Raw genomic sequence first — 12,608 nt, 5'->3', positions numbered from 1 at the left:
TTGTACATAATGCCTTTAGACTTATTCCTTCAAAAACATGGTTATGGCTTCTTATGGGACACAAAAGTTACTACTTAATCAGCACACATGGGAAGAAGGGGATAAATGAATGTTCTTGCATCCCTAGGACCCCTCGAATTTATTTCAGCCAAGACCTGCATAGTAACACCTTGAAGTTCTGGGGTTTAGGGCAAATACTTGGAAATCTCTGGATCTGGGATAATTTTTTACATTGGGAAACACAACAGTGAGAAGTGGCTAAGAAACATGCTGTTATTATGCTTTACCTTAAAAAAAAAAGCACTCTTTATATTTTTACTTAAATACTTAATTAGACTTGTCAATACTTGTAAATACTTAATTTGGAATATCAACAAGGTTGACATTTAGTGTTGAATGACTAATTTTTCATCAGAAATACTTAGGTAAAAATATTCCTCTAAATAGCCTCCAAATAAACTCACCGTGGATATTTTTATGTGTGAAAGTAGATTATGTAGATAATCTAGATTTATATTGTGAATGATAATTTAAATATAATTTTTCCTGTAGGCCTAAAGATGTTGGAAGACCTAAGGCTGAAGTTGCTGCAGAATTTCTAAATGACAGAGTTCCTAATTGCAATGTAGTTCCGTATCCTTTTGACAAATAAGTTACTTAATACTTAACTTTTTGAAGCTTTTTATTATTATTATTATCATAATACAAGAGATGTTTAACATAGAGAATACAGATAAGCAAAAGGAAAATAAGCAGCTGCAGGAAGCTTATTATTGTGATACCTGCTGGTAACACTTAGTTTAATGTCCTACCAATCTTTTCTTTTTAAGGTTATATAAATTTTATAAATGTAGCCAGTGCCATCATTTATTTTGCCTTATTGCCCTTAATTTCAGTTTCAGTTGCATATCTCCTCTACTAGAGTTCGTAGGCTGGATCCCATTAATCTTGTTTTTAAAATAAATTTATTTATTTGATTTTATTATTTACTTTTGGCCGCATTGGGTCTTCGTTGCTGCGCACAGGCTTTCTCTAGTTGCAGCGAGTGGGGGCCACTCCTCGCCGTGGTGCGCAGGCTTCTCATTGCAGTGGCCTCTCCCATTGCAAAGCACGGGCTCTAGGCTCGTGAGCTTCAGTAGTTGTGGCTCATGGGCTCTAGAGCACAGGCTCGGCAGTTGTGGCACATGGGCCCAGCTGCTCTGCAACATGTGGGATCTTCCCAGACCAGGGCTTGAACCTGTGTCCCCTGAATCGGCAGGCGGATTCTTAACCACTGCACCAGCAGTGAAGCCCCCCATTAATCTTTGTGTCGCCTTACCATAGCAGGCAAAGTAAAGAGTCAGTATATTATTAGTTAAATGGAAGGTGTGTCAGAGTAAATATATTTTTATAAGAAATATGTTTTAAAAAAGGACTGTTCACACTTTGTTGAGTCCCATACCTTTAGATCCAGGGAACTTTTAGTATTTTATAGAAATTTAGGAAATGGGATTTGTTATGTTGGAAATACCACAGGATACAAAAATTATCATACAAAAATCAATTGTATTTCTCTGTACTAGCAGTGAACACATGGAAAGTGAAATTTTAAATACAGTGCTATTTACAGCCACTCAAAAAAAAGGAGAAATACTTAGGTGTAAACTTAACAAAATAAATATGGGTCTTGTATGCTGAATACTGCAAAATGCTAATGAAAGAAATCAAAGGAGATCTGAATAATGGAAAGATACTCCGTGTTCAGGAATTGGATGCTTCAGCATACTAAAGACGTCACTTCTCGGGGCTTCCCTGGTGGCGCAGTGGTTGAGAGTCCGGCTGCTGATGCAGGGGACGCGGGTTCGTGCCCCGGTCCGGGAAGATCCCACATGCCGCGGAGCGGCTGGGTCCGTGGGCCATGGCCACTGGGCCTGCGCGTCCGGAGCCTGTGTTCCACAACGGGAAAGGTCACAACAGTGAGGTCCGTGTACCACAAAAAAATAAATAAATAAAAATAAAGACGTCACTTCTCCCCAAACTTGTATACAAGTTTAACATAATTTCTATCAAAATTCCTGCAATTTTTTTTGTTTCTCCAGATGGGATTATTCTAAAATTCATAGAGAAGGGCTAAGGAACACCTAAGATAATACTGAGAAAGAATAAAGTCAGAGGAATCACTAGCCAATTTCAAGAGTTATTATATAACTACAATAATCAAGACTGTAGTATTGCCAGAGAGATTGGCACAGATCAACAGAACAGAATAGAGAAACCAGAAATAGCCATGTGCTAATATGGCCGATTTATACTTGACAAAGGTGCAAAAACAATTCACTGGAGGAAGGATAATCTCTTCACTAAATTCTGGTGGCAAAAAAAATGAATCTCAAACATCAAAATTACAAAAATAAACTCAAAATGGATCATAGGTTTAAGTATAAAATGTAAAACTGCAGAACTTTGGAAGATAACGTAGGAGAAAAATCTTTGGGACGTAGGGCTTGATGAAGAGTCCTTAGACCACATTAAATCATGATCCATAAAAGAAAAAAAATGGTAAATTGAACGTCATCAAAATTAAGAACTTTTACTCTGTGAAGGATCTTGTTAAGAGGATGAACAGATAAGCTACACACTGGGAAATACTTAGGAAGTAGTTATCTGACAAAGGACTCATCAAGAATATATAAAGAACTTTCATAACTCAAAAGTAAAAAATAAACAGTGCAAATAGAAAATGGACAAAAAATATGAAGAGATATTTTGCTAAAAAAGATAACAAAAAGCCCATAAAGGTGTTCAGTATCACTAGCTATAAGGAATCCAAATTATGATCACAATGAGATATTACTACACACCTATTAGGGTAGCTGAAATGAAAAATAATAATAAATGCTGGCCAAGATACAGAAAAACTGGATTATTTGTACATTGCTGGTGGGAAATATAAAATGGTATAGCTGTCTGGAAAATAGTTTGGCTATTTCTTAAAAATTTGAATATGTACTTTATATACGACTCAACACTTTCATTCCTGGGCATTTACCCTAGAGAAATGAGTACTATGTCTACATAAAAACTTGTTCTCAGATGTTCATAGCAGCTATATTTGCAGTAGCCCAAAACTGGTAACAACCCAAACATGTATCTATAGGTGAATTGTTAAACTGTGGTACAGTTAATACCGTATATACAATGTACAATTATTGTACTCAGTAAAGCAGTAAAAAAGAACTAACTAATGAAATACAACTTGGTTGGATATCAGGAGCATTATGCTGAATGAAAAATGCCAATCTTAAAACGTCATATATTGTATGATTGCATTTTTATAGCCTTCCTCAAATGACAAAATTATGGAGATGGAGAACAAATTAGTGATTGCCAGGGATTAGGCATGGTGGAAGGGATAGGTGTGACTATAAAGGGGTAGCAGGAGGGAGATATTTTTGGTGATGGTATAGTTGTTTATCTTCATTGTGGTGGTTACACATATCTACATGTGTTTAAATGAGAGAACTTTACACACACATTGTACCTGTGTCACATTTGTGGTTTTGATATTGTACTATAGTTATACACGATGTACCTGTTGGGGGAAACCAGGTGAAAGAAATATGGGACACCTGTGTACTATCTTTGCAAAAATAAAAAGTTTAAAACTGCAAATTCAGGTCCTTATAGGGAGAAAGGGGGGGGGGAAGTGTGCACACTCTTTGTCTACCCCATTATTAAGATCTGGGAAACTTTGGGTATTTTGTAGAAATCCAGGAGGTAGGATTTCTTGGTTTGGCTCCTGTGTCTCCTATTTTTGTTCTTCCAGTGTTTGCTCTGGTTCCCTTTTGACCTTTTCTAGCTATTCTAGCTGCAGCTTATGCCTTTTGTTTGCCTGGCATTCAAAAGGAATAGAGGTCTGAGTGGGTGAGGGCTAGAATTGAATGTATTTTTTATAACTTTATTTGTAGGCGAGAATAAAAAAATCTAGGGCAAACATATGTATTGTCCCTCTTTTCTCCATTTTGCTTTCTAAAATGTGTAATGCATGATTTGTTTTAGGGGAGTGTAATTTATATGTTACTAAACAAAATTGCTTCATTTGAAAAATTAAAAAAAAATTTTTTGGCATATATATGCTGTTCAAATGTTAACTACTATGATTCACACCCACAGCCAATTTTGAATGGGGTTCCCTTGGCACCCTCCAGGCTGGGGAAGCCTGCAGATGTGGTGTGGGTTGGGTAAAAAGAGAGTCTTGGAAAACTGAGTTAAATGAGAGAAGAAGAAAATTCATCTCTCCCCCTCTCCAAAGGAAAAAAAACAATAACAAATCATTAGCACCTGAAAAAGCTATTGGAAACGTTTTCTAAAAATTAGCTTTGCAGTAACATTTTTTTTAATTGACTATATCTGACATACAACACTGTATAAACTTAAGGTGTACAGTGTGTTAATTTGTGCAGTAAATTAACTTCTGAGATCCCCTTTCTAAATGGGAACTATAATGTGCCTGTTCCCTTCACTAAACAAATGTTTATTGCCTCTCTGCTTGGTGCTGGTGGTTGAAGGTACACATTCTGTTTTCCCAGGGCTTATGGTTTTATATAAGAACTGAAGCAGAGTAGAGAGTATAACAGAGACACAGTTATAATGATATGGAGGTTTGGAGATGAGAGAAACTATGTAGTTATGGGAGAGTAGTGTTTAGAAAAAAGGTTTTTCATCGGGTGGGATTGTGTTCATTTTGTCAGATTCCTGAATTCCCCTGCTTTGAACATTGATGACTTATGTCTTGTTTTAAATATACATTTATAATTTGATCCTTATGGAATTGTTGAATTCATTTTACAAGTTAAAAATTTAGCAGCTTAAGTTCCTTTACTTATGTTCAGACATTTCAACAAGATTCAGGATTTTAACGACACTTTCTATCGACGTAAGTTTTCCACTTGAAATTAAATTCTCACTAAATTCTTATTATTTTTTAGTTGCTATCTGTTTGAAGATTGCTAGCTATTTGAAGGCTGTTTCTTTATTTGCTTTCATTTCTTGGTGTTGGCTTTTCAGGAATGTTGCTGACTGAAAAGAGAATGGCACCATTTTAATTCTTAGTTGGCACCATTAGGTGCATTTTTATATGCTCTCTTGAGTAAGGATTACTCAAGGACTAGAAGCTGTGTGTGTTTGTTTTATAATGAAAAATGGTTTTTTGTTTGTTTCTGAGAAATGGTGAATTATTTTTTTTGTGCAGCAGCATTTTAAAAAACGTAACTTGCATTTTTTTCTCGTAGAATTTCATATAATTGTATGTGGACTGGATTCTGTCATAGCCAGAAGATGGATAAATGGCATGCTGGTAAAGACTTAGTGTTTTTACAGTTCTCTGAAGTTCTTCCTGCTGCTCTTAACGTACTAAAAATGAGACTTGCGTCATACTTTTGAAAAATCAGAGTTTATTCAATTTTCAGTAATAGGTATAGTTCACTGTTTATTGCCAGTCATTAATTTTCAAGTGAGGATGTAAATTGCTACTAATGTAATCCCTTGGTTTGTTATATTATTACTCAATAATGTGATTGACTTACAGAATTACTAGATAGCATTTCCCTTTTTTTGAATTCTTATCCCCCTCTCCTTATAAGCCCTTCAAATAATTTTCCTAGATATCTCTTCTAAATTATGAAGATGGTGTATTAGATCCAAGCTCCATTGTCCCTTTGATAGATGGGGGGACAGAAGGTTTTAAAGGAAATGCCCGGGTGATTCTGCCTGGAATGACTGCTTGTGTTGAATGCACACTGGAACTGTACCCACCACAGGTAATCACAGAAGCACCCACATCTGTTTTATAGTATCTTGGGGTAGAATAAGGGTTGAATTATTAAGACTAGTCAATATTTAGGATTAAAAAAAATTTATTTATTTTTAGCTACATTGGGTCTTTGTTGCTGCGTGCGGGCTTTCTCTAGTTGCCCTGAGTGGGGGCTACTCTTCGTTGCGGTGCACGGGCTTCTCAGTGCGGTGGCTTCTCTTGTTGAGGAGCACGGACTCCAGGTGCGCGGGCTTCAGTAGTTGTGGCTCCCGGGCTCTAGAGCGCAGGCTCAGTAGTTGTGGCGCACGGGCTTAGTTGCTCTGCGGCATGTGGGATCTTCCCGGACCAGGGCTTGAACCTGTGTCCTCTGCATTGGCAGGTGGATTCTTAACCACTGTGCCACCAGGGAAGCCCTAAGATTTTTAATTAGGGGTCCAGGATGCCACCAGGGAAGCCCTAGGATTTTTAATTAGGGGTAACCATATTTTAAAAATCATGCTAAGAAGAAAGATGATAAAATATGAAATTTTGCTCTGTTTGAGGAAAGATATAATATAGACTGAATATCATCATTTTGATACTGTTCTCATAATTCATTTGTATTATTTTTTTATTTGGAGAGTAGAGATCAAGAGATCAATTACAAAGTTATATGTTGGGATAGAGCTGTAATCTATTTTCTTTGGTCTCTGCCTGTATTGTTTCAGGGAGATAAAGATACCAGGGATAAGAATGATATTTCTAGAGATGGGGCTCTTTAATTTACATACCCACTTTAAAGGGCATTTAGAATTTTGATTTATAAATATAAATAACTTTATTAGTATCTACTTGGAATTGATTTAACTGTGAATTTGTTTTGATTTTGGCTAATTTTACATCGTCAGATATGAATATTAGGTAAGCATAATAGAGTACTCATATTTGAGAATTTATTCAGCCCTTTCCTTCCCATGTTCTAACAAAGCTTAAATTTATATACTTCGTAAATATAAGGCAAACCTATTTTTTTAGGCAGATAAACTTAAGTGAAGTGACTCAGATCCTCTGTATTAGTTTCAGAAGCATTCTTAATGGTATAAAATGTTTTATTTCTGTAAGTGGAAGGCTAAGATGAATTATAAGAAAGTGTTACAAACTAGATCATAACTAGAAGTTACATTTTAAAGTAATTTCTTGTTTAAAATCCACTAAAAAAGGCAAACTTGGTTTTAGGTTAATTTTCCTATGTGCACCATTGCGTCGATGCCCAGGCTACCAGAGCACTGTATTGAATATGTAAGGATATTGCAGTGGCCTAAGGAGCAGCCTTTTGGAGGTAATAAACCTAATTTCATAATCCAGAATTACATAAAATGTTTGTCTATATTATTTATTTGGATAATTACATTAAAAATAAGTTGATTTATGTTGACATGTTTCTGTCTTCCCTTCCTTTTTTTCTCCTCTGACAGAAGGGGTTCCATTAGACGGCGATGATCCTGATCATATTCAGTGGATTTTCCAAAAATCCCTGGAGAGAGCATCACAATATAACATTAGGGGTATTACGTATAGACTCACTCAAGGTAAGTTAGTGAATTGTCATAAATTATGATCTTAGGATGATCCCTTTTTCAGGAGGTGGGATGCCTTGGGGGAAATAATTGATGTGATTTCAGATAGTACTATCCATTTGGGATTCAGTAAAGGTGCCCCAAATTTGGTAGGAGGGAACTGAGTTTACTAGAATCCATACTACTTCCTAACTAGAAGGAATTTAGTAAAATCATTGAATCTTATTTACTTAGGGTTGGAAGAGGCCCTAAATCATCCAGGTCGAACCATTTATTCACTTCATCTTTTGCTGAAAAGCAATTTATCCCTTCCTGGGGCAGTCTATTTCACATTTGGACAGTATTGTTAAGACAATTCTTCTGTACATTGAGAAGAAATCTCCATCTTTAGTGTGGTCTGAGTATTGTCCCAGAGTATGCCGTATATACATTTAATTCTCTTTTAAGTAATAGCCCTTAACGTATTGAACCCTCCAAATCATTATCACTCCCATCAACCTTCCTAGTTCCTTTAATCCTTTGACAAGTTTCATGACTCAAGTTCCCATCATGTTTTTTTCTAACCATATTTTAGTTATCCATACTTCTTTTAAACTATCCAGGTGAGAATGCAGTGCTCTAGGATGGGTCGTATAATAAACTTCTGATCATTGCTGCAGTCTTCGAGGAGAGCAGACTTTTTTAGTTTTTGTTGTTGTTTACATTGATGCTCTACTTTTGATTCTTTCAGGTTACTGCCTGCTAAAATCTGGAAGTTTTCTCCACATATACAATTGCTAAGCCACATCTCCCTATTACAGATTTGGCAGTTATGGGGGGTGTTAGTTTTTTCTTTTATACTCAAGTATAGGTCCTTATAAGTTTATTCTTAAATTCAATGGGCTTTTCTCTCTTTATATATGTATATTCTTTTATGCCTGCCAACTTGTGTATTTTTAGCTTCATATCACTTGTTTTGATAATCATATCCTTTATCTCTTTTCCAAATAATTAATTTAAAATTTTAACAAGACTAAACTAGCTGAGAACAGACATCTGAATCATACTTCTGGTCAGGCCCTTTTAGATTTATCTCCTCTGTTGATCATAGCTTCTTGAGTACCTCATGTTTCTTTGTCTTGTTCACAAGGATGTCATGAAAGGCCTTTCCAGATGCTCTGCGGAAGCCTATCCTCCACATTTCCTTGGGTTGCAAAGCTAGTCACAGTTACTAAATGACATAGTCTTGTGACTTGTCTCAGTGAACAATTATAATGCTCAGTTTTAGTGATCAGTGTTTCCTAATGTAGATACTCTCAGTTCACCCTTCCTAGAATTTTGTCCAAGATCATCAAGTTCACCAGAAAGAGCTTTGTCTTTGTGAAAATCTGCCATTTCTCTCCTGTGATTATTTCCTTATGTTTACTAATGTTCTGGTTTGTCATTTGAAAATTCCAGTCTTATACACCCCTTGTTGCTCTTATTCACTCCTCGTTCCCCTCTTCTGACCTGCTTTGATCCCAAGCATGATCCCACCTTAGAGCTTTAATACTCCTGATCCTAACACCTGGAATGCTCTTCCTTGGATTCCCCTCAGGGTTGGCTGCTTATCCCTCCTGCAGGTATGAACTGCACCATTTCCTGATCATTCAACTGAAAATGACTTCTAAGCCATTCACTATTTTACCTTTTCATAATTGCTCAGAACTAATGGTAGCCTTGTTTTTCTATGCGAAGAATATTTCATACTTACACTCTAATTCATCCCTGTTCTGGGGGCCTTTGCCCTTGGTGTTTACTCTACAGAATTGCTCTTTCCCCAGGTCACTGCATGGCTGGGTCTTTCTCATGGTTTAGATTTCAGCTCACATTATCACCTCCCCAAGGAGGTCTTCCCTGACCATCCAGTCTAATGGACTCCTCCATCACTGTCAGGGCAGATAATTTTTTTTTATTGCTCCTCTGTTCAACACCTGGAACAGTGTCTGGCATATAGTGCACATTGATTTGCTAATTGTTTGAATTTAAAAATGTATTCTCTTTGTCCTGATCAGGAACTATATAAACTCATTTCAATATGTAGTTTGAATTATCCTTCCATACCTTTTAACAAGGCTTGGTGTGTACTTCTCAGCCTGAGGATGGAGGGCCTTGACAAGGAGTACAGAAGCCAAATTGGAGGTGAAGTCCAGATTTTTTGAAAAGGGCTGGGGGACAGGGGCTTATCTTTATCATTTTCACATTGCTTTTATTGGACAGTGTCTCTTCATCTCCTCCCTGTTTGTGACTACCTGTTGCTCCTTCCAGTACGTCCTGCTCTATGTGGTTCACTGGAGAGCTTCCAGTAATCATGAGGTTAGCTCCTCCCTATTTCTCCTTTGAGAATTAAGTTTTTAAAACAGCTTTCCAAACTTAACTCCCTTCCTTTCGCGCCTTCTTAGATATTTCCCTTTTTTTGAAGTTTTTAAAACCTGCCTACACCTGAAGTCTTGGGAACACATCTTTCAGGGCTGTCTCACACTCTAAGATAATATGGCTACTTTTCTCTGAATTTTTGTTTTTCTAAAATGAACAGTACAAATATAGTTACAGAATGTTTATTTTGTACTTAAAAAAATGGTTTAAGGTGGGGCTTTGTTCATCCCTAATTTGTGGATACTGATATGAAGAAAGTGGGGTAGAAATAGAGAACTACATTTAATATTTTGTGTAGTCTATATTGTAGAGTGAAACAAAATGATTAGGCAGTTTTTGTTTGTTTTAAATTTTTGTGACTAGAACAGCTAAAACTATTAGATGAGGAAAAATTAGGTAACTTATTCTCCTACTTTATTTTACTCAAAGCTTACTGAGTATAGTATAGTATACTGTATCGGTTAAGATTATGCACTTTAGGGCAGAGCTGGGTTCATATACCACCCCTATCGCTTATGAGGTGTATAGCTGTGGATGTTGTTAATTTCTCTCAACCTCATTTTCCTTATCTTTAAAATCAGAGTGATAAGACTAACATGATGTTATGAAAATTCTGTAATATTTTATTTAATCTTCATACTGTTCCTGGAACAAAATAAACACTCTAATTTTTAGCAGTTATTAATATATTATTGTCTCATCTTTATATGAAACAGTGTGAAGAATTTACTATTCTTTCCTACTGTAACTTGCTTAAGATTCTGAACATGATAGAAAATAATGTGAATGTGAAAGAAGGTTATTTCATTGTTAAGTCTATTTTCTGACCTGAAATCCTGAAAAATCAAGTTACGGAAAATGATACTAAATCATCATATTGTCTAATTTAAGATACCTACTTTTTAAAAGAAATGACCATATTTTAATCAGTATATTTTTTCAGGGGTAGTAAAACGAATCATTCCTGCAGTAGCTTCCACAAATGCAGTCATTGCAGGTGAGGAAAAATGACCACTACTTAATTTTGTTTTCTTTCCTTCAGGTTTTGATTCAATACCTAAATTGACGTTTCTGCAGCTACTTGATCTCAGAAAACTGGTGTTCTGGGAATTTGATTATCTCCTTGGGTGGATGGTGGTATAATCAAGCTGCCCCCAAAACCACAAAACAAGCTATTGGACCCTGTATATATTTTTTCTTACATTATATCATAGATAAAGTACTCTGTAATAAGGGGACATTTTAGTGCCATTTCTTTTTAATCAGTATAACAGGCTGCACAGTAATCTGAAGAAGAGGGAGAAAAACATGAGGTGGTACTCTATCATTTGGAGTAAACAAAACAAATATAAAATGTTACTTTCTCAGTTTTTACAAATAAGAGTGTTTATGTATGTATTTTTCTATCTACTTATTTTGTAATCAATAACCTTGTAAATTTATGTGTACTGATTTATAACTGACTTTTTAAAAACTTCTAATTTTAAATGTCTAATTTTCATTGAGTTAAAGCACCTTTATTTTCTCTCCGCTTTAGCTGTGTGTGCCACTGAGGTTTTTAAAATAGCCACAAGGTAATGGGTTTCATTTTTAATATATTTGTAAATCTGTGTTTTGATCTGGCTCAATTACATAAGAATGAACATTTTTTCATTACAGTGCATATATTCCCCTTAATAATTACTTGGTATTCAATGATGTAGATGGACTGTACACGTACACATTTGAAGCAGAGAGAAAGGTTAGTAATAGTATACTAATGAAAACTTTTTTTTTTGCGGTACGTGGGCCTCTCACTGTTGTGGCCTCTCCCGTTGCGGAGCACAGGCTCCGGACGCGCAGGCTCAGCGGCCATGGCTCACGGGCCTAGCCGCTCCACGGCATGTGGGATCTTCCCAGACCGGGGCACAGACCCGTGTCCCCTGCATCGGCAGGCGGACTCTCAACCACTGCGCCACCAGGGAAGCGCATGAAAACTTTTTTGATCATGCATATTTTTATTTATTTATTATTTTAAAAAATTTATTTATCTTTGGCTGTGTTGGGTCTTCACTGCTGTGCGCGGGCCTTCTCTAGTTGCCGCAAGCGGGGGCTACTCTTAGTTGCGGTGTGTGGGCCTCTCATTGTGCTGGCTTCTCTTGTTGCAGAGCACGGGCTCTAGGCACGTGGGCTTCAGTAGTTGTGGCGCGTGGGCTCAGTAGTTGTGGCTCGCGGGCTCTAGAGCGCATGCTCAGTAGTTGTGGCGCACAGGCTTAGTTGCTCCGCTCCGCGGCATGTGGGACTTCCTGGACGAGGGCTCAAAACCATGTCCCCTGCATTGGCAGGCGGAGTCTTAACCACTGCGCCACCAGGGAAGTCCCTGATTTTTAAATATTAATTACTGGCTGGAAATGTGAATGAAATTGCCCATACCCTTTCTAAGTATTTTCTAACTTCCAGAACCCTACTTACTGATACATCTTTTGTAATACTGTATCCTGAAATAAATACTGTATAGCAAAATAATTTAGGAAAAATGGCCCTTTAGGAAAAGCAGGTTTTAAAACATAAAAATTTGTTCATAGGGAACATGCATGATTATTAAAACAACTTGATTTTCATTTCATTATAAAGAGACTGTTATTGGCACATGTGCCACTGTGATTTGTGTTTTATTTTGTATCTAGGAAAACTGCCCAGCTTGTAGCCAGCTTCCTCAAAACATTCAGTTTTCTCCATCGGCTAAACTGCAGGAGGTTTTGGATTATCTAACCAATAGTGCTTCTCTGTAAGTGTTCAAGACTTTTGTTATGTTGTAGAAGAATTTTTGTGACTTTAAAACTTTAAAAACTAGGATTGTTTTTTAAAAAGTGATCTTTGATTTTGTT

General features: G+C 36.6%; 1 protein-coding gene across 4 annotated transcripts in view; it reads left to right on the top strand.

Annotated features, from left to right (window-relative positions):
• Positions 1-12,608, top strand: part of UBA3 (ubiquitin like modifier activating enzyme 3) — a 444,187-nt gene that overhangs the window by 430,226 nt on the left and 1,353 nt on the right. For 3 of the 4 annotated variants that reach the window (XM_060110263.1, XM_060110259.1, XM_060110260.1), the window contains 10 exons: positions 553-633; positions 4,872-4,915; positions 5,271-5,335; positions 5,643-5,798; positions 7,007-7,109; positions 7,246-7,359; positions 10,685-10,738; positions 11,279-11,315; positions 11,401-11,482; positions 12,408-12,508. In XM_060110263.1, coding sequence (XP_059966246.1) covers positions 553-633; positions 4,872-4,915; positions 5,271-5,335; positions 5,643-5,798; positions 7,007-7,109; positions 7,246-7,359; positions 10,685-10,738; positions 11,279-11,315; positions 11,401-11,482; positions 12,408-12,508 — 837 coding nt within the window. The remainder of the gene's footprint in view (positions 1-552; positions 634-4,871; positions 4,916-5,270; positions 5,336-5,642; positions 5,799-7,006; positions 7,110-7,245; positions 7,360-10,684; positions 10,739-11,278; positions 11,316-11,400; positions 11,483-12,407; positions 12,509-12,608) is intronic. The other variant, XM_060110262.1, reaches the window with a different exon arrangement.

Source organism: Mesoplodon densirostris, chromosome 10 (genome assembly GCF_025265405.1).
Source record: "Mesoplodon densirostris isolate mMesDen1 chromosome 10, mMesDen1 primary haplotype, whole genome shotgun sequence".
Taxonomy (NCBI): Eukaryota; Metazoa; Chordata; class Mammalia; order Artiodactyla; family Ziphiidae; genus Mesoplodon; species Mesoplodon densirostris.
This window is presented reverse-complemented; position numbering and strand designations above follow the sequence as displayed.